Genomic DNA, 24,952 nt, shown 5'->3' with positions numbered 1-24,952 from the left:
TCGAACATGGAAATGACTGTTTCATGTTTGTGTACGTGTAAATATATCCTGTGCTGAAAGGGCCGTTTTCTGTTCGCAGTAAGACGAAGATAATTACATATCTGCACTTGTTATGTGTGGGCTTTTTACAGTGTGGATATTAAAGCTTATTTAAACTGTGACATGTGTGCTGTTTATGCTGACAGTAGATGAGCAGTTGTTTACTTCACGGATGCACACTGTACTCTCTCTGTAATACTGTGACAGCGGAGGTACTTTTGTTCTTGTTCTTGAATCAAATGTCTCAATTGTACCCTGAAAGTACAGTAATACTCTCTTTGCATACAAATTAATACATTTTCCAAACAATAGTACCTAATACCTATAGTGACGAGCATTTGTACCTTTTTAGGCACTTTTGTACTTTTTATTTTATTTAGCCCTTTTATAGGTAATGGGGATTGAGTTAGCCTTTTTATAGGTAATGGGGCTTGAGTTAGCCCTTTTATCAGTAATGGGGATTGAGTTAGCCCTTTTATAGGTAATGGGGATTGAGTTAGCCCTTTTATCAGTAATGGGGATTGAGTTAGCCCTTTTATAGGTAATGGGGATTGAGTTAGCCCTTTTGTTGGTAATGGGGATTGAGTTAGCCCTTTTATAGGTAATGGGGATTGAGTTAGCCCTTTTATAGGTAATGGGGATTGAGTTAGCCCTTTTGTAGGTAATGGGGATTGAGTTAGCCCTTTTATAGGTAATGGGGATTGAGTTAGCCCTTTTGTTGGTAATGGGGATTGAGTTAGCCCTTTTGTAGGTAATGGGGATTGAGTTAGCCCTTTTATAGGTAATGGGGATTGAGTTAGCCCTTTTGTAGGTAATGGGGATTGAGTTAGCCCTTATATAGGTAATGGGGATTGAGCGAGCCCTTGTTTTAGGTGACAGGGTTGAGGTGATTGTTATGAGGAGAGAGCCAGTGTCTGGGCTGTGTGCTGGTTCTGTGGAGCCGTCACGTTCATGGGAGGAATATCAAGTTGCCTCCTTGTGCCCTGCGGGACCCTGGGCCTCTGCGTTTCCAGCTGGCCGGAGCCCACGGGGGGCTGTGATTGGCTGGCCGGTATAGAGTAGGGACTGTTTGTGTCACCTGACTCCCAACTCGGTGCTATCGCTCTCCGCCTGAGAAACAGAGCACCTCTCCCGTCTCTCTCTCTCTCCCTCTGTTTCTCCCGTTCTATTTTCCTCTCCTTGTGTTGTGTAGGGGTTGATGGATTTCTGTGCCTTGTGCTGTTTTGTTGTAGTGTCATAATAAAGGTGTGTTAAAACACACCCTGGAAATGCAGACATGGTAGTGCAGTGGCATTTTGTGGTATTTTGAGCAATGAAAAATGGTGTGTGTATATTTCTGTTTTAGTTTAACCAGAGTAATAATTATCACATCATTCTGAGCTGCTGCTGATCCTCTCTCTCTCTCTCTCTCTCTCTCTCGCTCTCTCTCTCTCTCTGTCTCTCTCTCTCTCTCCCCCCTCTCTTTCTCTCTCTCTCTCCCCCTCTCTCTCTCTCTCTCTCCCCCCTCTCTTTCTCTCTCTCTCTCCCCCCTCTCTCTCTCTCTCTCTCTCTCTATCTCTCTCTCTCTCTCTCTCTCAATTCAAGGCAATATGCTTTATTGGAAAGAAATACATACAGTAAATAAAGCATTACGTAAAAGAGCACACAAATACAACAATTCCGAATAGAAGGAAAATAAAAAAACTACTGTAAAAATGCAACTCATTCATTCATTCATTCATTCATTATCCTAACCTGCTTATCCTGAACAGGGTAGCAGGGGGGCTGGAGCCTATCCCAGCATACATTGGGCGAAAGGCAGGGCACACACACCATTCACTCACACACTCACACCTACGAGCAATTTACACTCTCCAATCAGCCTAACCTGCATGTCTTTGGACTGTGGGAGGAAACCGGAGTATAAAAATGCAACTCTTAACAATAATTATAATATTTGCAAGTTCAACTGGAAACACATTCCATCTTTTTATCAGTGTGGTCTCCACCCCCCTCTTTTTCTATCTCCCCCCCTCTCCCTCCCTCCCCCCCCTCTCTCTGTCTCTCTCTTCCTCTCTCATTCTCTCTCCCCCCCCTCTCTCTCTCTCTCCCTCCCCCCTCTCTCACTCTCTCTCTCTCATTCTCTCCCTCCCCTCACTGTTCACAGACTGAGGGTATTGGGATGATGGAAGTGGGACTGATGTGTAATATACATTAGGAATCCCTTCCCTTTATTACAGTGAGAAATCTGACAGTACATTTCAGGGCTTTAGCTGGGGCTCCTCTCATGCGCGTGATAATGGCTGCTGGCGGGTTTAAGCGGAGACGGCTCTTTGAGAGCGGATTTCAGGCCTGTCGGAGGAGACGTGCCGTGGCCTCCCCCTCCTTCTCCTCCTCCTCCTCCTCCTCCATCTGACAGGTCTCAGAGAGGAGGTGCGGAGGAGGTGCTGACTGCAGGAGCGGAGCTTCTCGACCTTTGCAGGCTCGGCCAGCAGAGGGCGCCATTACAAGCGTCCCGATAGGGGCAGTGCAGATTATAAGTACACTCTGTGACCACTTTATTAGGTGTTTATGTTTATATATCTTATTATCTTATTGGACTTCTGCCGCCGTAGCCCACTCTGATGCGCTGTGTGTTTAGAGGTGCTCTTCTGCATAGCAACAAGGTGAGAGCAGTTGTCTGACAGTCGGAGGGTTGCCAGTTCGATCCCACCCTGGTTGCGTTGAAGTGTCTCTGAGCAGGATACCGAACCCCCAAATGCTCCTGATGAGCTGGTTGGTGCCTTGCATGGCAGCCAATTGCCGTTGGTGTGTGAGTGTGTGTATGAATGGAGCATCAATTGTACAGCGCTTTGGATATATAAATGCGCTATATAAATTCCAACCATTAACCATTTACCATTTATACCGCTGTTATGACGCGTGTTTATTTGAGTTACTGACACCTTCCTGTCAGCTTTGAGCAGTCTGGCCCTTCTTCTCTGACCTCTCTCATTATCAAACCGTTTTTGCCCACAGAACTGCTGCTCTCTATTAGAAGGTTCCAGATAGATCTAGATATGCTGTGGGTGTAGTTCTGTGGCAGCGTTGAAGAGTCTGGTCCAGCTCTCCCATCTTTCCCCTTTCTGTTAGCACATGTTAGCTTTGGTTTTTAATAAGTCTCACACTCATATTTCCTATCTTCCGGGTCACCGGTAAAGTGTGTAGACTTTCTGTCCGGGTAACATCAGCCCCTCATACATAGAGATGGGACGTTTAATAATGAATGTGTTCAATTTGGCTTGTGACTCTTTCATAGACTATTTCAATACAGCTGCACGGTGATCCATGAGGGTTTTCTGTACGCCCACTCTCTTTATTATCACCAGGATGACACAGCTGAGGTGTGTGTGTGTGTGTGTGCGCATGTGTGTGTGCGTGTGTGTTTGTGTCTGTCTGTATGTGTATGTCTGTGTGGAGGTGTGTCCCTCCTGGTGTGTGTGTCTGTGTGAGAGTGTGTGAGTGTCCATGTGCACTTGAGTGTGCGTGTGAGTGTGTGTGCTTGTACATGTGTGTGTGTATGCATGTGTGCCAGCGTGCAAGTGTGTGTGTTTGTGTCAGTGTGTATGTGTGTACCTCCTGGTGTGTGTGTGTGTGTGTGTGTGTGTATGCATGCATGCACGTGTGTGCATGTGTTTTTGTGTGTATGCGTGCACGTGTGTGTGTGTGTGTATGCTAGCGTGCATGTGTTTGTGTGTGTGTGCATGTGTGCACATGTCTTGTCTGTTTGTGTGTCTGTGTAAGTGTCCATGTACACATGTGTGTATGTGTTTGTGTGTGTGCGTGTGTGTGTGCCTGCGTGCATGTGTGTGTGCGTGTGCGTGTGTGTGTGTGCGTGTGTGTGTGCCTGCGTGCGTGTGTGTGGGCCTGCGCGCGCACGTGTGTGGGTGGCGTGTACTGTACGTGACCTTCAGGTGGACACTCACACGCGCAGTTATAATTACAGTGAAGCCGCTCAGGTCACACAGCCAGCTCTGTGACAGATGCGTCATGTGACACGGGACAGACCTTGGCTGAAGCCAGGCTGTAATGCAGGCCGGGGGCCGGCTGTGAATATTCATGAGGCTACGTGTGAGCCTGCTGCTGCCTCACCCGGAGCCCTGAGACCGGCTGGGCCGGGGCTGCGTTTCATTGCCTGTAATAACCCAAATGACATCGGCGACTGCCAGCCAGATCCCCCATTACGGCTCCGCCAGCCAGAAACACAGCCGCTACCAGTCTCACCTCTTACCCCCTGCTTTATATATGGAGAGAGAGAGGGAGAGGGGGAGAGAGGAGGTGTGTGTGTGTGTGTGTGTAGATTTGTGTGTGTAAGTCAGTGGTGTCCAATCTTATCCTAAATTGGCCGGTATGGGTGCAGGTTTTTGTTTTAACGCAGCAGTAATACTAATACTAATACACCTGATTATACTAATTAACTAATCTTTAATCAAGACCTTGATGAGTAGAATCAGCTGTCTTAGTCCTGTGCTAAAACACCAACCTGCACACGCACCGGCCCTTTCTGGATAAGATTGGATGTGTGTGTGTGTGTGTAAGTATATGTGTGTGGGTTTGTATGTGTCAGTGGATGTGTGTGTGTGTGTGTGTCTGTGAGAGTATATATCTGGGTGTGTGTGTAGGTGTGTGTATGTGTGTGTGAGTGTGTGTGAGAGTATATCTATGGGTGTGTGTGTGTGTGTGAGAGTATATGTGTGTGTGTGTGTGTGTGTGTGTGTGTGTGTGAGAGTATATCTATGGGTGTGTGTGTGTGTGAGAGTATGTGTGTGTGTGTGTGTGTGTGTGTGTGTGAGAGAGCATATGTTTGTGTGTTTGTCTGTAAAAGAGTATATGTGTGGGTGTATGTGTGTGTGTGTGTGTGAGAGTATATCTATGGGTGTGTGTGTGTGAGTGTGTGTGTGTGTGTGTGTGTGTGTGAGAGCATATGTTTGTGTGTTTGTCTGTAAAAGAGTATATGTGTGGGTGTATGTATGTATGTATGTGAGTATATGAGTTGCTTTTGTCGCCCTCGGATGTAATAGCCTTGTTGGGTTATTAAGAGAGGACTGAAAGTGCAGTTTACTGGAAAGCCTTGTTTTTGTGCCGTATTCTTCATAAAGCACAGGTCTCCCACAGCCTCCCAGGGAAGAAGTACGCACTCGCACCTTTCCTGCCCTTGAACCAACAGCACTTCACCAGTGCATTCACTCCCTATTCATCCCTCAACAATGAAGACCCAAATCCTTCTGTAAACAAGAATGAGTCGCGTGAACGTATGTGAGCGATTATCCTCTGTCAATAGAGCGATTCACGTGCAAAGTTCCATTCTTTTCCCATAACCTTCTTTACCAAGAACCCATTCAGTTACCATTTTTCTCCACTGCTTCTGTATCTTTCTTCTGGTTCCCAGAACAACACACAATGCTCAAACTCTACTGCTGATTGGCTGAACAGTGAGAAATGAGTGGTACTACTTAAAGGCCCACTCTGTAATTTCCGTAGAACACTTGGTTGCTTTTCGACCAAAATGACATGGATTGCAACTAAGTACCTCGGTGGATCATGGTACCAGTAGTAGGCCTTTTCAACCTGTTGTACTGGCCTCTTGGCAACCTGGGTAACAGCTTTGCTTAGCCCACTGAACTGTTGCAGTTTGCACAAGCCTACTGTAGCAATGTCAAGTATGTCGGAGGTAGTTAGGCTTGGTTTATTTGGCAAAACCTTAGCTAGCAATTATTTTCCAATGAGTGAGTTGTGAGTTTGTTGTCACGGTGATCAGCTGAACGAGGACTCCAAAACCTCCGTTAATAAAAGCGAAGAATAAGAATGAAACGTGGAAGACAAAGATGAACACGGAGCTAGTGTCGGTCCGACAGTTATTTTTAATATTTTTTTTTCCTTTTGAAGTGATTCATGCAAGGATCTTTACCATTATTTTTATTCAGAGAATAATTCTATACTGTCGTACCGCAACTTCAACTTTTTGCTCATTGTAAGCCATTAGCATTATGTTAGCCATCAAAGTTAGCGAGTAGGCCTTTAGCATTATATTAGCCATCGAAATTAGCGAGTGGGCCTTTAGCATTATAATAGCATCGAAATTAGCGAGTGTCTAGTCGTTTCAGGGGTCATGCGATATCGCCTCGCTATAAGCTCGGTGTTTGTGCAGAAGCCTGCATCCTGATTGCCGGCCTTCCCTCGCAGACATGGCAGATAATGTTACTAATTAGACGGCTGTGACATTTCCCCCTCTCATATACACGGTTAGGTTTCAGGCACTCTGTATCAATCATCAGAAGTGGTACTTCTCTTTCCGAGTTCGGTTTGGATCCCTGGATCGCTCGGTTTCGACAAGCGGCTTTCTTGTGTTGTGACAAATGTCAAGTGTTAAACCTTGTGCGAGGGGTGCAGGTTATTGTACATTTTTTATGAATCGCTGGAGTGTCCTATATCTGACTAATACACGGGCAGATTTACCCAGTTTGCATATCAAAGTGAATATAGAATATAGATGTACCGGGGCAATTTGATTTAAAATGCACACACAGGGCAAACAGGAATGATCAATCCAGGGAATTAATGTAAGTCTTAACCTGTGGGCTCGGTGCCTGTTAAATGGGAATGCTTGTGAATAATAAAAAAAGGTGATCTTTTTATGATATGGCTGAAATGTACTTAGGAAACAGTAATGATATATAAATTCTCCTCTTAAAAAGGAGTCTGGGTAAACTTGCTTCCATTACTGCTTCCTTACTGCTTTGAGTTCAGTTGTGCTTGTAACCGGTTTCAGGAAACGCGCCTCATTTCGAGTTTTGACTTTGAGTTCCCCTTTAACACCTTAGAATCCTGTGACCGTGAAAAATTCAGTAAATAAATAAATCAAAAATAATTAGTTTTCCAAAAATTGCCTTTCCTGAATAATTTGTCAGTTAATCGCCACATTCAAAAAAAGATTGTTCTTTTCTTACAATCCCATTTCTTGCCGGTATATGAAATTTGTAACAGGTTTATGTGGAGGGCCAACCCAATCTCTTTTTCCAGTATGAAATTAGATTGCGAGGGCTGTTTACTGGGTCAAGGTTAGAAACAGCACAGTATTTTTTAGAGGGGGAAGCTTTGCTCTGAGGTGTTCACACAGATCTCCATTCATTCAGTGTAAGACAATCGCAGTCAGCTCCTTAATAATTAAGCTCTGCTTGGCAATCAATTGTATAAATAATTCACAGGTGCGTTTGTGAGACGGCCGATGTGGTTTTAGTCCGGCAGTTGGATTGTGTCCACGTTAACGCGGTCGCGGGATAATGTATGAATCGAACGCGTTGGCCAGCGTTTGCTCGTGTCTGGTGTGGGGTTCTGCCGAAGGGGGAGCACTGCAGTGTAAATGGATAGCCTTGCTGTTGGGAAGCTTTACAGACATACAACATTTCCACAACCTCTCTGAACCTTTACAGACAAACAAGCTGCATTTCCACAACCTCTCTGAACCTTTACAGACAAACAAGCTGCATTTTCACAACCTCTCTGAACCTTTACAGACAAACAAGCAGCATTTCCACAACCTCTCTGAAACTTTGCAGACAAACAAATAGCACTTCCACAACATCTCTGAACCTTTACAAATAGCATTTCCACAGCATCTCTGAAACTTTGCAGACAAGACACATTTCTCTGAAACTTTCTGTTAGTATCTTGGACCAGAAGAGGGTATGCCCTGTGTCTGTGTGTCTGTGTGCCATGCGCTTGTGCATGTGTGTCTGTGTGCCATGAACATTTGTGTGTGTGTGTGTGTGTGCGCGTGTGTGTGTGTGTGTGTGTGTGTGTGTGTGTGTGCGCGCGCCGTGCACATTTGTGTGTGTGTGTGTGTGCGTGCCGTGCACATTTGTGTGAGTGTGTGTGTGTGTGAGCATAGGAGTTACTGTGATGGAGTCCTCACTGTCTGCGTGATTTCGCTGGAAGCTCTGTGTAAACCTCCCACCCTCGGACCTCGATGGCATTAAGCAGGTGTTAAACATTGCTCTGATGCCAGCACCCACAGTCCTCAAACGGGGGAGTGCGGGACCCCGGGAGTTCTTTTTCAGCGCCCGAGCGGACATTTCGAGACAGAGATTGATGGAGCAGGTTCTGTAGTTTGGCAGAGGTGAGAGGATTAACACTTCTACTTGGAAACCTGACAACTGGACTGATCAGGTGATTTAGCAGCTCAGGGTAACGGCATCAATATTTAAGCTGTAATTTTCATAGGCTGATTGATTGTAATCACTTTTGTTTGTGGTTGATGGCTCGCACTAGATTAAAGTGCACGGATCCTGCAAATCCCCAGGTTGTGAATGCCTTGTTTGAACAGAGCTGTCTCTCGTATTTTAATTCAGTGAAGTCCAATGCAATTTCAGTTCATAGCTTAACCATTATACCATTGTACAAACAACGGTTTGAAGAAGGTCGCTGATTTCATGATGAAATGCCAATTTTTTTCTAAAACACCCAGAATTTTCACTTTTCAAAACATGAAATGGTGCAAATCACATTGTGTGTTACATACATTTTCATTGCATATTGGTGAACCTATTTATGAGTGAATGCACGTCTGGGTGTATGAGCATGCATGTTTGTATTTATGAGTGAACACACCGGTGTACGTGTACCTCTACCTACTGTATGTGTGTGTGTATGTGTGTGTGAGTGCACTGGTATGCATCATGGCTTTCGGACACTTTGGAGAATAGCGGAGAATGGTATTTATTTATAACCTGTCAGAACCTGAGGAAACAGCCCTTTATAGTCTCATAGTGGACCATGTTTTACTGCCTGTAAGACTATTTTTCCACTGTAATCAATTTTTTAAGGGGTGGGAAAAAAAATTGCGCTGCACGCATTTTGTAGCAGCTAATCATTTTTATTGGTAAATTTTTATGATCCGAAGTGCTGCGTAGAAGCATTTTTCATCTCTAACCAGACTGAGCAGCGGAGGGCTTTCATTGGGCAGTGGGATGGCATTCTGACATCCTGGCTGTCCAATGGGAACAAGCGCAGAGTTACCCGTGCAGGAAAGATTTGGCTAATCTGCCCTCTCCCAAGCCACTATCTGTCCCCTCCCACCCTGCTATCTGTCCCCTCCCACCCTGCTATCTGTCTCCAAACCCGCTAACTGTCTCCAAACCTGCTGTCTCCAAACCTGCTATCTGTCTCCAAACCCGCTAACTGTCTCCAAACCTGCTATCTGTCTCCAAACCTGCTATCTGTCTCCAAACCTGCTATCTGTCTCCAAACCCGCTAACTGTCTCTAAACCCGCTAACTGTCTCCAAACCCGCTATCTGTCTCCAAACCCGCTAACTGTCTTCAAACCCGCTAACTGTCTTCAAACCTGCTAACTGTCTTCAAACCTGCTGTCTCCAAACCCACTATCTGTCTCCAAACCCGCTAACTGTCTTCAAACCTGCTGTCTCCAATCCCGCTAACTGTCTTCAAACCTGCTATTTGTCTCTAAACCCGCTATCTGTCTCCAAACCCGCTATCTGTCTCCAAACCCGCTAACTGTCTCCAAACCTGCTAACTGTCTCCACACCTGCTAACTGTCTCCAAACCTGCTATCTGTCTCCAAACCTGCTATCTGTCTTCAAACCTGCTATCTGTCTCCAAACCCGCTGTCTCCAATCCTGCTAACTGTCTTCAAACCTGCTATTTGTCTCTAAACCTGCTATCTGTCTCCAAACCTGCTATCTGTCTCCAAACCTGCTATCTGTCTCCAAACCCGCTAACTGTCTCTAAACCCGCTAACTGTCTCTAAACCCGCTAACTGTCTCCAAACCCGCTAACTGTCTTCAAACCCGCTAACTGTCTTCAAACCCGCTAACTGTCTTCAAACCTGCTAACTGTCTTCAAACCTGCTGTCTCCAAACCCACTATCTGTCTCCAAACCCGCTAACTGTCTTCAAACCTGCTGTCTCCAATCCCGCTAACTGTCTTCAAACCTGCTATTTGTCTCTAAACCCGCTATCTGTCTCCAAACCCGCTATCTGTCTCCAAACCCGCTAACTGTCTCCAAACCTGCTAACTGTCTCCACACCTGCTAACTGTCTCCAAACCTGCTATCTGTCTCCAAACCTGCTATCTGTCTTCAAACCTGCTATCTGTCTCCAAACCCGCTGTCTCCAATCCTGCTAACTGTCTTCAAACCTGCTATTTGTCTCTAAACCCGCTATCTGTCTCCAAACCCGCTAACTGTCTTCAAACCTGCTATCTGTCTCCAAACCCACTAACTGTCTCTAAACCCGCTATCTGTCTCCAATCCCGCTAACCCGGTCTGTCTTGTTCTCTGTCTCCAAACCCATACTCTCTCTCCTGTTTCTGTGAGTCTGCGAGGATAATTGAGTTCCTGAGACGCAGTGTGCCACTAAACTGCACAACACGGACCAAATAGGCTGCGGGAACTCATAGATCTTTTTACACCTGGACGAACACCATCTCTTCAGTCTCATAATGTGATATATTCTGTAGACAAATAACCTGTCTTTTTTCACAGCATAAAAATTAATGGCAGCTGAATATATTTACTTCAGTCCCATGATTCCATTTCAAATGAAATCAGAGGGGTGTGGAATGTATTCCACTGACATTCATTTTGATGTATAATGTGTGTGCGTGTGTGTGTGCGCGTGTGCGCGTGTGTGTGTGTGTGTGTATGTGTGTTACTCTAGGATATTTTTGCCAGTGATTGTGTCTGGAATTCAGAATTCTGACAAATGATAACAATCTATTATTAATGTGTACACAATAGACAAGGATGTTTAACAGTATGTATGTAACAACATAATTATAAAATGATTTATTGATACTATGTATATATTTTCATCTTGTTAATTTTGCACTGTTTTTGCTCTGTATTGTATTTTAGACTATACATGGATATACACCCAGTGAGCACTTTATCACATATATATTAGACCAATACATGTGTGTGTATTGGTCTTCTGCTGCTGTAGCCTATCCACTTAGAGCACAGGTGTCAAACTCCAGTCCTGGAGGGCCACAGTGTCTGCTGGTTTTCGGGTTATTCCCGGCACCTGTGGTTCATTTAAATCTTTAATTGGCTAAAGAATCCACACACCTTGTTCTCAAGGCCTTAACTGACAGCTGATTGAAAGGCAACCACAAAAACCCGCAGACACTGCGGCCCCCTGGGAATTCAGTTTGACTTAGAGGTTTGACGTGTTGTGTGTTCAGAGATGCTCTTCTGCATACCACTGTTTTAATGTGTGGTTATTTGCGTTACTATCACCTTCCTGTCAGCTTTGACCAGTCTGGCCCTTCTCTGAGAGCAGAAGTTCCGTGGGCAGGAATGCCTTGTTAATGAGAGAGGTCAGAAGAGAAGGGCCAGACCGGTCAAAGCTGACAGGAAGGTGACAGATACCTAATAAAGTGTGTACATTTATTGTGTATTGACACTGTCAATCAAACAACAACCAAAAAAAAAAAACCACATAAATAAATAATCTGTATTTTTTGTACTTCATCGTAATCATTTTTCAAACCTATCATGAAGATAAAAAGCACACGTATACAAATGTATAGGAAGAATTGCTATAAAAAAGCAATTTGCAGATTCAGGGTCAGGGTCTGTGTTTAAACGTTTTCTCAATAAAAGAAGTTGTCACAATCTCGCATCATTAGTTGTATATTGAAGCATATTTTTCTTATGAATAAAGAGGAGTCATCTCGCTGAATGAATATGAGGGAGAAAAATCTCTTAGTCGTATAAAATGCAATTTCCCTCTATTTACCATGGCGGAGAGGCCTGTTTGGATCGCAGATGAAGCGTTAATTGGTTTAGGTCGCACTGCAGGAAAATGCATTTAACAAGAGAATCGAAACAGCAATTTTCTGATCATATCAAGCTCATATTTAAGCCTATTAAAGCCCCTCAAGTTCTGACTGAGTGAAAACAGCCTATTATAACCGGCACAAAAGAACATTTTGGTTCTGATAGCCCACAACCACCTTACTTATGCCACAGTATGTACTTTCATTTGCTCTGATACTTCTTGAAATTGAATATATTTTCCAAAGCGCCCGCACATTTGTAACTGCGGTGTGGATTGAGACAGTTGAAAAACAGAAACTTGTGAGACACAAGGTAACCTTCGGGTAGTAACGGGAGTTTTTGTTTTTATTGTGGCTACGCGGAAGCTGGATTAATATGCTAATTATCTGTTAAGGGCTAGGGCAGAACGGCCATAAACAAGTTCTGCACTCCACCTTTTCAATTAGTGAGGTCAATACAGAGGCAATGTGCTTCTGAGGGACTAATTAGGCTGACGACCCACTCTGTGTGTGTGTGTGTGTGTGAGAGTGTGTGTGTGTGTGTGTGTGTGAGAGAGAGTGTGTGTGTGTGTATGTGAGTGTGTGTGGGCAAGTGTGTGTGTGTGTGTGTGTGTGTGTGTGAGAGTGTGTGTGTATGTGAGTGTGTGTGGGCGAGTGTGTGTGTGTGTGAGTGTGTGAGTGCGTGTGTGAGAGAGAGAGTGTGTGTGTGTGTGTGTGAGAGAGTGTGTGTGTGTATGTGAGTGTGTGAGCAAGTGTGCATGAGTGCGTGTGTGCGTGTGTGTACTTGAGTGTGTGCCTGTGTGTGAGTGGGTGTGTGAGTGTGTGTGTCTTTTGCCATCTAGCTACCAAACATAGCCAGAGGCAACGTTACTAACAGGAAACAGGCCGACTGCACATCCGGTTTCATCCCATTCATGGAGAGCTGTCGCCGTTGAAAAGCAATTCCGAGGCGGGCTCATTTTTGAACGAGCCGCGTCGGCTTGTCATTTCGGTTCTTCGTCTCCGCCATCGCGGGAGCTAGCTACCAACGCTCCACTGAAACCTGATCCCGCCCCACAGGCTCTGTAGCAAAGCCTACCCCTCTACAGCCACATAGAGAGGTGTCACGCCCAGAAACATCCCAAACACACTTTAGAAAAACAAATACAGGCAGAAGAGCCAACACTTGCCAGTGAATCATAGGTAGATAAGACTGAGTTATTTATTATTTTTATTATTGTTATTTTATTATATTTTAGAGGTAAGACTCCTGCATACTATGCCTTTAAAGCAGGGGTGGGCAGTTCAGGTATCGGAGGGCCGGTTTTTGTTCCCACCAGTTACCCCGGCTAAATCAGCTAGTTGGCTGAATGCACCAATGCCGGTTCACTCAGATTAGATGAAAGGATAACTTTTCCCACAGTCATTCAGGAGCTTACCAGGGTTGTAGCTAAAATTCCAGATGGGGTGTAAATGTGAGGGATAATTGAGTCATTAAAGGTACAATATGTAAAATTTTTGTGTTATAACACTGTTATAAAACCATTGTAAATCCCTTCCAATCATTGAAAAAGGCTCTCTGACCTGTTGACTCACCCTCTGCCTGTGTTTATTGGGTTTCAAAATATGCAGTTGACGGACCGACAGTCTGTACCTAAACATTGTACAATAATTCAAGCTCATTGGTTGAAAATTGGTTCTAATTGCCACAGCCAATGGCGTTTCAACGTCAGCGCGTTTACAGAGAAGGGGGAGGGATAAACAGTGTTGTGGTTTGAGGGTGTTTGTTGCTGCTATTCCTCTCTTGCCCGTTAGAAGTCTGAAATTACCTATTGTACCTAGGTCAAACATTTGCATGAAAACCAATAACAGATATGGCCCACCTCTGCTTTAAAGAAGTAAAAAAGAGTGTACTATGAATATACTATGGGCATAAAGAGTATACTATGAAATGTGAGTGGTGCTATTCTTCATAGTAATAGTTTGTTTATCCCAATGGTGAGGGATCTTTTGTCTTCCTTTCTATTTTATTTAGATTTTCTTTTCGATTGTCTTTATTAATAACTCCTGCACATGAATACTTTGACAATGTAGTGAACAGCTCTGCAAAAATGAAATGTATTTTTAAGGTTCAGGCTCAACTTATTGAGGATAATGCGTACAGTAAATATAAATCTTCGAGCCCTAAGCTATTACTTTACACTTTCCTGGCAAGTATTTCGTTTTTTTAAATGAAATGGGTCTTTTATTCTCCCCTCCATCCCCGTTTGTCTGGCTCTCTCTCACCCTCTCTGTCTCTCTCTCTGTCTCTCCCTCTCTCACTCTCCCCTCCCTCTCTCTCCCCTCTCTCTCTTCCTCTCTTCTTCTCTCTCTCCTTACCCCCTCTCACTCTTTCTCTTTCCTCTCTCTGTCAAATTTCAATGTCAAGTTCAAAATATTTTATTGGCATAGCATATTTTGAAATGCATACTGCCGCAGTCACCAATCAGAACAAGAACAACAGCAATGAAATAAATAAATTCTCTCTCTCTCTCTTTCTCTCTCTCTCTCTACCCCCCCCCCCCCCCCCCACACTTGCACTTGCTGTAATGTGCCGCAGGAACCCGAGTGTTTGCGGATCTGCTCTGAGGTTAAAGGGTGTAATTGAAGTGGAAAAGGCGGAATTAGCAGGGGTTGAATGAGTTGAGCAGTGTGGGAGGCGCTAACACCGCTGTCTGACAGTCCTCTGCGTCTCGGCCTCAATTCAGAGTGCTTGAGCAGGCCCGGATTAATGTGTGTGTGTGTGCATGTGCACGTGTGTACGTGTGTGTGCGTGTTTGCGTGTGCGTGTGTATGTGTGTGCGTACATGCCTGTGTGTGTGTGTATGTGTGTGTGCACGTGTACGTGCCTGTGCCTGTGTGTGTGTGCATGTGTGTGTGTGCGTGCGTGCATGTGCACATGTGTGTGCATGCATGTGTGCCTGCATGCGTGTGTGTGCATGTGTGTGTGTGTGTGTGTGTGTATGCCTGTGTGTGTGAGTTTGTGTGTGCGAGTGTGCGTGCGTGTGTGCATGTGTGTGCCTTTGCGTGTGCGCGTGTGCATGCCTGTGTGTTTGTGCATTTGTGTGTGTGTGAACACATGTGTTTGGCAGAATAACCCCCCACTCCCCTACCCACCCTGCCTGTGTGTTTCCCGTCCTGTCTGAACAGATTGGATGCGTTGGCTTCAGACCTGATCTCGAACCTTTCTTCCTGCTCTCCATCATTGGACAGTGCCCACAAAGAGTGTCAAATTTCTGAGATTAAATAATTATTATCTAGTCATATTGACCAATGATTAAAAGCAAGAATAACTTTTGAATTTGTCCCAAACAAAGTTCACCAACTTTAGCAGCTGTTGAACTAACTCACCAAACATAATTTGTAAAGAAAAGGTTTATATAAACCTTGCACACACTTGCAAGTCAAATTTCATGAATGCTGATTCAATACAGTTCCTCTGAACCTTGGCCTATATTTTATCTAAAAGTGTCCTTAACTTTTGACAAAAAATCATACAATATTATTTACAGCATATTACAGCCCTTTTCACAAACTGACAATAATAATAAAATAAAAAAATAAAAAAAAGCTTCTGATACGTCCACTGGCTAATATCTTAATTAAAGTGGTTTCTGTTATTATTCATATTACTTGTGCCCATTGAACTGGATATAATGGGTTCAGCTCTGAGACTTGTTTTCCCCTGATTGCCGTCAAATGCCACGGGGAAGAAAGGGGGAAAGACATACGGTTGCGATGGCATTAATTAAATCTACGAGAATGACAGTAAATTTAACGTAACTCAACTAAAAGACGCTAAACGAAAGGCTAACATCTGTTTTAACGTTCTATCTCACATCGAGCCAATTCCCGTCGCGTGGCCAGGAGTCTGTCAGCGTCGATGAGCTTCTGTTAACAGATCAGCTGGAACAGTGGGACTCCAACTTCAATGTGCGACTAATTTCGCAGGGTTTACCGCCTATTTTCTAAAAGCAAAAGACGGAATCTAGGACCTCTTCACCTGAACGTCTAGATATCTAGGCGTCTCTAGACCTACATATAGGTGAAAACCTGGCTATATTTTGGTTGAAAAGTGAAAGGTTTCTAGCCAACTAGAAAGTACCCAGGCTATATCCAGGGGAAACTTCAGTTAAAATTGGGATAAATTCGTGTCAAAACAAATCCCAGTTTTTCCATCCGTCAACATGTCTAGATCGGTCTAGATTCCGTCTTTTGGTCACTGGGTTGCAATTTAATGCGACAATGTTGTATTGTAACTCTGTTATAATGTAAGATAACACTGTTGTAATGTAATGCAACAATTAAGTGTAGCTAAGCTAATTCTAAATAGTTATTACCAAATGTTTGCCTTGGGGCCTCCCATTTCCCATCTAATCTTAACCCAACGTGTGATGGCGCAAAAGTTTTGTAGGCCTACTTAGGTTAAGTGCCCTACATATGCCTACTCCTACACACATACAGAATGAAAGCTTTTCTTCCTTTGATAATGTCAAGTGTCTTCTCTGGCCTTTGTAGTCAGACTGGGCATGTTATTTTAACGTGAATGTGAAGTCTGTGTAGGAGGGTCCCACGCATGACCACTGAACCAGAATCCTAGAAGAGAAGACGTCCTTTTCTTGGAAGAGATGCAAGGCGCCAGGCTGAAGAATCTGGGGGTAGTTTAGACCCACCAAACCCGCCCCTCACATACAAAAATATAATTTTCAATGCTTTGAGATTAACTGATGAGAACACCACATGGAAATTTTGGCTGGTAAACAGTGTTTTGACAATACGCCCGGAGGAAAGTGCGTGTTGAAAAGCCTCCTGCCTTATTCGCGGTGTGTTATTGGCCCGTCGGCTGTTCTCTGAATGCTGGTTTCTGCCGCGACGTGTGATAGGAACTATTACTTTCCGGTTGCCGGCAACTTATCAATAATGGATCAAATTGGTTGGCAGCATTAATTAGACTAGACGAAGAGCTCCTGCTGTTTTTGAGCGTTTTTTGGACTGACGCGGAAAAAATCAGAGGGAACACTCGCTCTGCGCTAATAGTTCGATGCTTTTGAAATAGAAAATGAAACCTTCTCGGAGGCGGCGCATGCCACACATTTCCCTCTGTTTCCTGAGGTAATTAGAATGTAAGGACGAGGTAAATTAAACGGAACTTAATTATCGCCAGACGGCGACTAGCCCGAGTTGCTGAATGCAAGCCTACACTAATAACCTGTCTCTTCGCGAGATTGAGTCACTGATTGAAAAGATGCGAACCGATCTGGTCTGAGGCGAGGGAGCGTTTATAGAAAGGACTGCCTTTTAAACTTCGGCTGTGACTGTATGGACTATTCGCTCCTTTTAAACACAGAATCTACTGCAAGGCCATCCAGACAGAATACATTTTCCTTTAATTGCAAAAAAGGGGAGAAAAAAAAAACCATGTTTTTGTGTCCTAATACTTCATCACATTTGATATTCAGAGACTCATAATTAAATAGCTTAAGCATTGAGTCCTTGGGTACGGCGGTTTTACAAATTTAATCAACCTGAAGGCAAATATTTCATCCTGAGAAAAGTACGGGAGTGAGTCGTAAAAGCAGGGACGTTATTCCCTAGGGACAGGGATGTTTCGGCTAAATAAAGATGCTTAACCTCGATCGTGTATGTTGTGTTACACGCTTTGTAAGTAGAACATTGGTCCCAATTATCTTTAACAAAGGCATGCTTTGATTGATATTTGAAAACAGCCTGAACGGTTATGAAACCAAAATTTATAAATGCTTAAAATGCGAAAGAAAAAAAACCGAAGGCGAGCGCTTCAAAACAATCGTTTTATTCCTTCTGAGTCTTTCGTAGCAATTAAAATCTACCACAAAGACTAGATTTAATTAGGGGTTTCTTCTTGGTTTTTTAATCTATGGCTCCTGGCAAACATAAAGCTTAATGTGGTGGAAAATCATTATTTAGCAGCGATAAAATAATGATGTGAGTATGTGGTTTAATCATGTTGACATATGCGGCTCTTCCCGCGTCCCTCCAGGCGGATGTTCGTTTGAAGAGCACTACAGCAGCTGTGGGTACAGCGTGGCTTTGGGAACTACCGGATTCGCCTGGGAACAAGTCAACACCTGGGAGAGGCCGAGCATGGATGCTGCCGTTCCCACAGGTAAGCCCTCGCCCTCCCCTCATCCTGAGAGACGCGTGGAAGCGTCTGGACTGCCCTGTCAACAAAGTTAAGTCGGAGCGCCACGGTTCGCTGCGCCATTACAGACGTGAAGTCATATGCTTCCTCCTGGTTGGTCGGAACCCGACTAGAATCACCCCCGGGCATGTAACATCCGTTACATTACATTACAGTTACTTAGCAGATGCTTTTATCCAAAACGATGATTTACAGTTGATTAGACTAAGCAGGAAGCAATGTGGGGTTAAGGGCTTTGCTCAAGGGCCCAACAGCTGCACATATCTTACTGCGGCTACACTGGGGCTTGCACTTCCCAAGTCCCAATCAAGCACTTTAGCCGCTAGGCTCGACATCCCAGACTCACACACACACAATGTCCTTCTGTCCTCACTCCCAACACATTACTGACTATGGGGGGAGTCGCGTCCTGATTAAATCTGAACATAATCAGAACATTTGGAATATTTCTTCAAATAAACAACAAGCTGAAAAAAACAAAAAAAAACGACCAAATTTAAAAAGAAAAACACGCGAGAAACATCAAAGTCTTCTAGCACAACAAGCAGTGTCACTTCTAGCACAACAAGCAGGCTACTCAGATATAAAAAATAAAAATAAACACTGGGTGGGGGGAGGGGGGGGGGGGGGAGTGGTGGTAAATAAATGAGGGAAATGCCATCTGCCTCCTGATTTAGAGGAGCATGATGTGATTGTGTCTAATCAGAGGCGTGTTGGGCGCCCGGGAGGATGGAGAGGGGACGTACTCCACGCAGGCTCCTGACGGAGTTCAGTACCTGATGAGAGAGGGGCGGAGGGAGCGGGGCTCAGGTGGCCGTGACGCTGGCGCTCTGTCGCAGGGCCCTGTCAGCTGCGCTTAACCGCGCGTCAGTGTGCTGTTTACAGCGCGGCCCTGTTTACCGTGGTGCTTCTGCCTGTGCAAATGTAGCTTAGCGTGCCTGTAGTCCTGTAGCTGTGTGTAAATGTAGCTTAGCGTGCCTGTAGTCCTGTAGCTGTGTGTAAATGTAGCTTAGCGTGTCTGTAGTCCTGTATCTGTGTGCTGTAGTAGCTTAGTGTGTCTGTAGTCCTGTAGCTGTGTGCCGTAGTAGCTTAGCGTGCCTGTAGTCCTGTATCTGTGTGCTGTAGTAGCTTAGCGTGTCTGTAGTCCTGTATCTGTGTGCCGTAGTAGCTTAGCGTGTCTGTAGTCCTGTATCTGTGTGCTGTAGTAGCTTAGCGTGCCTGTAGTCCTGTATCTGTGTGCTGTAGTAACTTAGTGTGTCTGTAGTCCTGTAGCTGTGTGCTGTAGTAGCTTAGCGTGCCTGTAGTCCTGTATCTGTGTGCTGTAGTAGCTTAGCGTGTCTGTAGTCCTGTATCTGTGTGCTGTAGGAGTTTAGCGTGCCTGTAGTCCTGTATCTGTGTGCTGTAGTAGCTTAGCGTGTCTGTAGTCCTGTATCTGTGTGCTGTAGTAGCTTAGCGTGTCTGTAGTCCTGTATCTGTGTGCTGTAGGAGCTTAGTGTGTATGTAGTCCTGTATCTGTGTGCTGTAGTAGCTTAGTGTGTCTGTAGTACTGTATCTGTGTGCTGTAGTAGCTTAGTGTGTCTGTAGTACTGTAGCTGTGTGCTGTAGTAGCTTAACATGCCTATCGTCCTATAGCTTTGTGCTGTATTAGCTTAGCATGTCTCCAGTCCTGTAGCTGTGTGCATTCAGAGTACAGAGTGCCCAAGCCCCTACTCACTCCATCAAAGAAAATGAAATTTTACTAACCCCCACAGCACTACCTCTAGAGAAATATGCTGTGCTTGGGAATGTCTGTGGCACCCCAGTCTCAGAGATCCAGGAGACATCAGTAAAGAGCAGCTTTATCAGGTTAAAGCTCTCTCCTCACTGGCCCACACCCAGACGGCCTTCGACCTGCTCTTCAACTCTAAATTAAAGAAGGGATTAGATTCTTACCTCTCAACCCCCATCCAGCCAGTTCCGTGGTATTCTACAACCACCTCGTCCGCCTCCGCGTCTGAGAGACTAAATAAAACGGAAACCTGCATTTATTTTTTCTGACCAAGTGAAGGAAAGAAGTTGATTGAATTCTTGCCAATGTTTATAGTTTAGCGTTGAGGGGGTGTGTGATCTCGTAGCATTTTCAGAGAAAATCTTGTGGCTCTTTGGCTATTTGTAGACTTGGCTCAGAGACTGTTTTGTTGTGGTGTTGTGCACTGTGAGGCAGCGCTTGCCGAAAGCCTTCCTCCTGCGGAATATCTGAAATGTGGAACTCTGGGAAATATCGTCTCATGTTTATACATTTCACGGCAGCGAATTTAAAAACGAGTAAAGAGCAATATCCGAAAGTGGCCGTGATTTGTATATTTGCAGACTACTTTAAGAAACATTTCGCAATACCTTTGGTAATGTATTGGGGTATATTAAATCTCAGGCGGATTCAGTAACCCGTGCGGATCTGCCGCGACGCGCTGTAACGCGCTCTGTTGTTTAAGGAGCCGCCGTTCGTCCAGGCCGGCGCGTGTTCTGCCTTTCGATGAGTCCCGCACGCACTCCCAGGACCGCCGAAGCTACCCCAGCTGCTGTTTTATGTGAATCGCCCTTTACAGACCCTGTCTTTCCTTAACAAGACTACCAATGTCGGTTTCCAACTTCATTACTCTCCCATCAGCCACCTCCCCCGTGTGCCTCACGCCACGCCGGTCCCTGCTCTGGTGAAACACCATTCAAAAACAATCAGCCTGAAACCTCCTGTCATTTTGACGTGACGCGTGTTTGCTCTCTGGGGGGAGGCTCCGGGAGGGGTGATAGGGAGGGGGAATTACAGGCTACCCGCGCTGAGCTGCGTCAGGGCCCTGCTACCCGCTCCTCGCAGGCTGATGAGGGTAAGGGGGTTAAATGGGCGCTCTCTGTTTTTGTTCTGGGTGATGATTTGAGTGCACTTGTGTGCGCCGGGGATTGATTGTGCTCCTGATTTCTGTGCGGCTGGAGGAGGGGGTGGTGTGTGTGTGAGTGTGTGTGTGTGTGTGTGTGTGTGTGTCTGTGCACATGTGTGTGGGGACTTTGCAGTGGCCAATCGCATTCTTCACGCACTGTCTCAAGAGCACAGGGCACATCGCTGTTTACTAGTTTTGTTAGCACATTCTCTCGAGCACAGGGTGCATCACTGTGTGCAGGTTTTGCTAGCACAGACTCTCTAGACCACAGGTTTTCTGGTTTAGCTAGCACAGTCTAGCACAGGGTGCATCACTGTGTACTTGTTTAGCTGTGCTCTAGAGAGACTGTGCTAGCTAAACCAGTAAACAGTGATGCACACTGTGCTCTAGAGAGACTGTGCTAATGTGCATCACTGTTTACTGGTTTTGCTAGCACAGTCTCTAGAGCGCAGGGTACATCATTGTGTACCCATTTGTTAGCACAGTCTTTAGAGCACAGTGTAGCTCACTGTGTACTGGTTCAGCAAGTACACTCTGTTTGTCGGAACATTAGAGTGATACTCTTTTTGCTTTGATAACTGATATGCTACCTGTTTAGTAACACACCGCTTGTTGACACATTCAGGATCTTAGTGCTCTGTGCGCCCGAAACTTAGTCATGCACGTACTGTTAATATGCCAGCATTTCAGCCAATCACAATTTCCATGGCCCCAAATAGTCCATACCCGACCAATGGGCTTCGTCTCACACAGGAACCCAAGATTCTAGATTCAAAATTCAGCGAAAGACCCGTCCACCGTCCATCAGAACAAAAGCACATGACCTCTGAACTCCTGCACATTTCTTGAGTGAATATTTACACTCCCTTGTGTATGGCACAAAGAGAATTATAACACTGCATACCGCTAACAAGTAGACATTCACGGAGATCTACCTGCTCTCATTCACTTTCTAATGTCATACACTGGTATAGGATGAAAAAATACACTGTATTATTACAATGAGCTTATTGTACTCTCCTAATAAGAAGACCAGTGGGAAATTACACGAGAACATAATAACATTAGGAAAGACTCACAAATGATTGGACATTTTCGTGTGAATGCTTAGCAATCAGACCTGGGTCAAATACGTAATCGTTTCGTATTCAAATACTCTTCTACGCTTTACTGAGCTTGTTTTTGAGCCTTATAAATAGCCTACTATCACAAAGGGCAAACCCCGCCTTCTGTTCCTCTTGGTTGGCCCAGTTGCACCAGGCAATATCAGTTGAACACAGAAATGGCTCAATATGATATTGCAAAATAATCTGAAACCAAAACAATTACGTATTTGACCCATATCTGAACAATAAAAAAGAAAAGAAATTTAGTAGTTTTAGAAATGCTAGTGTCTGTAATTAGGGGAGAAAGACCCTAAAATGGGGGGTGGGGTGGGGGGGACTGGTACAAGATGCCATGTTGTTGGGGCTGGCATAAAGAGACCAGACTAACGCTGGACTGATTTTGCTGACAGGGCCATAGGGAGGCGGTGACAGTGAGGTATTTCATAGCGAGCTTTGGGTAGGGGACCTGCTGTCTTATTCTTCTGCTCCGCTAGAGCGCCTGCCAAACCGGTTCGGTTTCCAAATCCGAATCCTTTGTGCCGCGTTTGGCATTTCTAATGAAACCTAAAAATATGAATTCACTTCATCCCTTTTCTCTAAATAAATCCTCTTTAAATTAGTGACTGGGAATAATCTCTCCGGCTCAGACAAACGCTGGTAGAATTAAGAGGAAGAGACACCTTCATCTTTTACTGTGAGCTGAGTTCCCCCGGCAGAAATTTCCTCTAATAATATTTCATATTATGTGATGCACTGGGCACAGGTCACCAATAAGAATGGCTCCATCTAGCTTCTGTAATTAAATTTCCATGAAACATTTTATTTAATTTTTATTTTGACACTTAGCAGCAGAGGTAAAGCAAATGTCACATCCTCTGGTTAAAGACTTTGATTGAGATAGCTTATTGAAAAAAGACCTTGGATGGAACAAGGCAAATAAAGATGCATGAAATATATATATATTTAAATCTGTGTTTCTGCATTGAAGAACGGGATTACATTATTTTTCGGCGCTGAAAACGAAGGCTTATTGTGTGCCGGAAAGGTGATGGTTCGAAGTCAGCTGCCGCTCTTAAGTGAATGGGGATTACTGGATAGCCTTGCTGATGGCGTCGGTCACAATGGGAACAAAGGAAGGACAGAGTATACGCTAAGGACAGGCATTGACTGATTGCGCCAAACTATTACCCGTCGAGTAGGCTGCTACATCGATGTTCACTGGCGAGCTATTTCACCGTGTCCTTCGCTACTGTATCCACAGGGTCACCATGACAACATGAGATCGGCAGACCTGCTCTGTGAGGTTTCTGAAAAGGGTAGAATTAAAGATTGAGAGAAAGAAAGCAAGGTTGCGCCCCTAACCTGAATGGAAGGTAGCTGTTTTCTGGCTGAGGGAACGCAAAAACTTTGAAGCTGCCCGCTCCGCTCTCCCTCCATTTTGTATTATTTAAACCTTCTAGCAGCCTCAAAACCTTCTCTGGGCCCGGCACATTTATATGACATGACATAACAATGAGAGCAGGCCATGCAGCCTAACGGTGCTCGCCATTTTCCTGTGAATGGTGCCTAGGGCCAAATATATACCTACAAACTGGATAACATCTACCACCATATCTAGCCTGGTCTTGAAAGCCCCCAGACTTGATGCCTCCGATGTGCAGCATTGCAAGTGTGTAAAGGTTTTTGGCTGTGGTGATGCTAGCCTGGCTATGGTCGCTGGACCAATCAAAGAAAAGACCAAACTTGCCGGGGAGATGCTCTGGGCGGTGAGTGTTCTACAGTGGTGAAGCACCACAGCTGTTCGGGCAGCAGTGTGAACCAAAGCTGAAGCGGCCATTGGCATGAAAGTCTGCAGGAACATCTGGTGTTTCTGACTGAACCCTCCCAAGATCTAACCGCATCATCTACTGGTGTCCTGTACGCCACTGTTCCAAAGCAATACACAGCCTAATAAACAAACTCTTCCATTAGAAACTACGCAATACGAATGCTCAAACACAAACTTTTCCGTTACAAATTACGCAACACAGACCCTCTTGCCTTTTTTAACTTGCCAATAAATGCAAAGTTTTCCCCACAGTTGGTTTGACGAGTTGACAAAGTCGGAATCGGATTGTTTGAAGTACCAAAAAGTTTGTGTTGTATTGTAAGGTTTATTAAATTGTTGGACTGAATTCAGGCCTGTCTATTAGGTCTCCAGAAAGCTCAATGGAGACACAAAATTGACATTTCTATTTGAGATATTTTACTGCGGTAATTTCACACAATGGCTTGACCTCCAAATGTACAATATGGTGGCATTTCTGTCACTGTGGAGGCCCTTCTGGAAACTACTTTTTGCATTTTCTCCTGAGACCAGAACCCATGTGTGTTACTGTCTTAATTCCTTTCTTGACTTAATAGACTTGGCCTATTTGCCATGGGTACTGGACATGACATACAATTGAATGAATTGTAGCTAATCCGCCCTCTTCTCTAGTTTGTTCTATTGACCTTGATATGCTCTTTTTTGTATGTTGGATGAATAGCGTTAAAGATAAAACTGTCCGTTAAATCAAATGTCAAAAGAAAGAAAGCGGAGGCTCTAAACATCTACGGCGGTCTGTCTGCAGAACAGGAAGTGTGAAAGGCTGTGCGTGCAGTGCGGTGATGGGAACCTGCATTGTGTCGGCATGGCTACAGAGTCTCTGGGTGAGAACCCTGTTTAGCTGCTGCTGGGGGGCGGAGTCCGAGAGGGCCCTGATTGACAGCCGGGCTGAGGCCCAGGGACACCTGGAGACGTGTGTTCTGGGTCCCCCCTCCCCATATCCCACATTTCCCTGTCTCTCTCTCTCTCTCTCGCCTCTCTCGCCCTGCCTGTCTCTCTCGCTCTGTTCTTTAT

General features: G+C 44.8%; 1 protein-coding gene across 1 annotated transcript in view; it reads left to right on the top strand.

Moving 5' to 3' along the window:
- Nucleotides 1-24,952, top strand: part of ptprt (protein tyrosine phosphatase receptor type T) — a 323,151-nt gene that overhangs the window by 45,103 nt on the left and 253,096 nt on the right. The window contains exon 2 of the mRNA XM_061219124.1: nt 17,892-18,017. Coding sequence (XP_061075108.1) covers nt 17,892-18,017 — 126 coding nt within the window. The remainder of the gene's footprint in view (nt 1-17,891; nt 18,018-24,952) is intronic.

Source organism: Conger conger, chromosome 14 (genome assembly GCF_963514075.1).
Source record: "Conger conger chromosome 14, fConCon1.1, whole genome shotgun sequence".
NCBI classification, from domain to species: domain Eukaryota; kingdom Metazoa; phylum Chordata; class Actinopteri; order Anguilliformes; family Congridae; genus Conger; species Conger conger.
The sequence above is the reverse complement of the archived record's forward strand: the minus strand, read 5'-3'. Positions and strand labels throughout refer to the sequence as shown.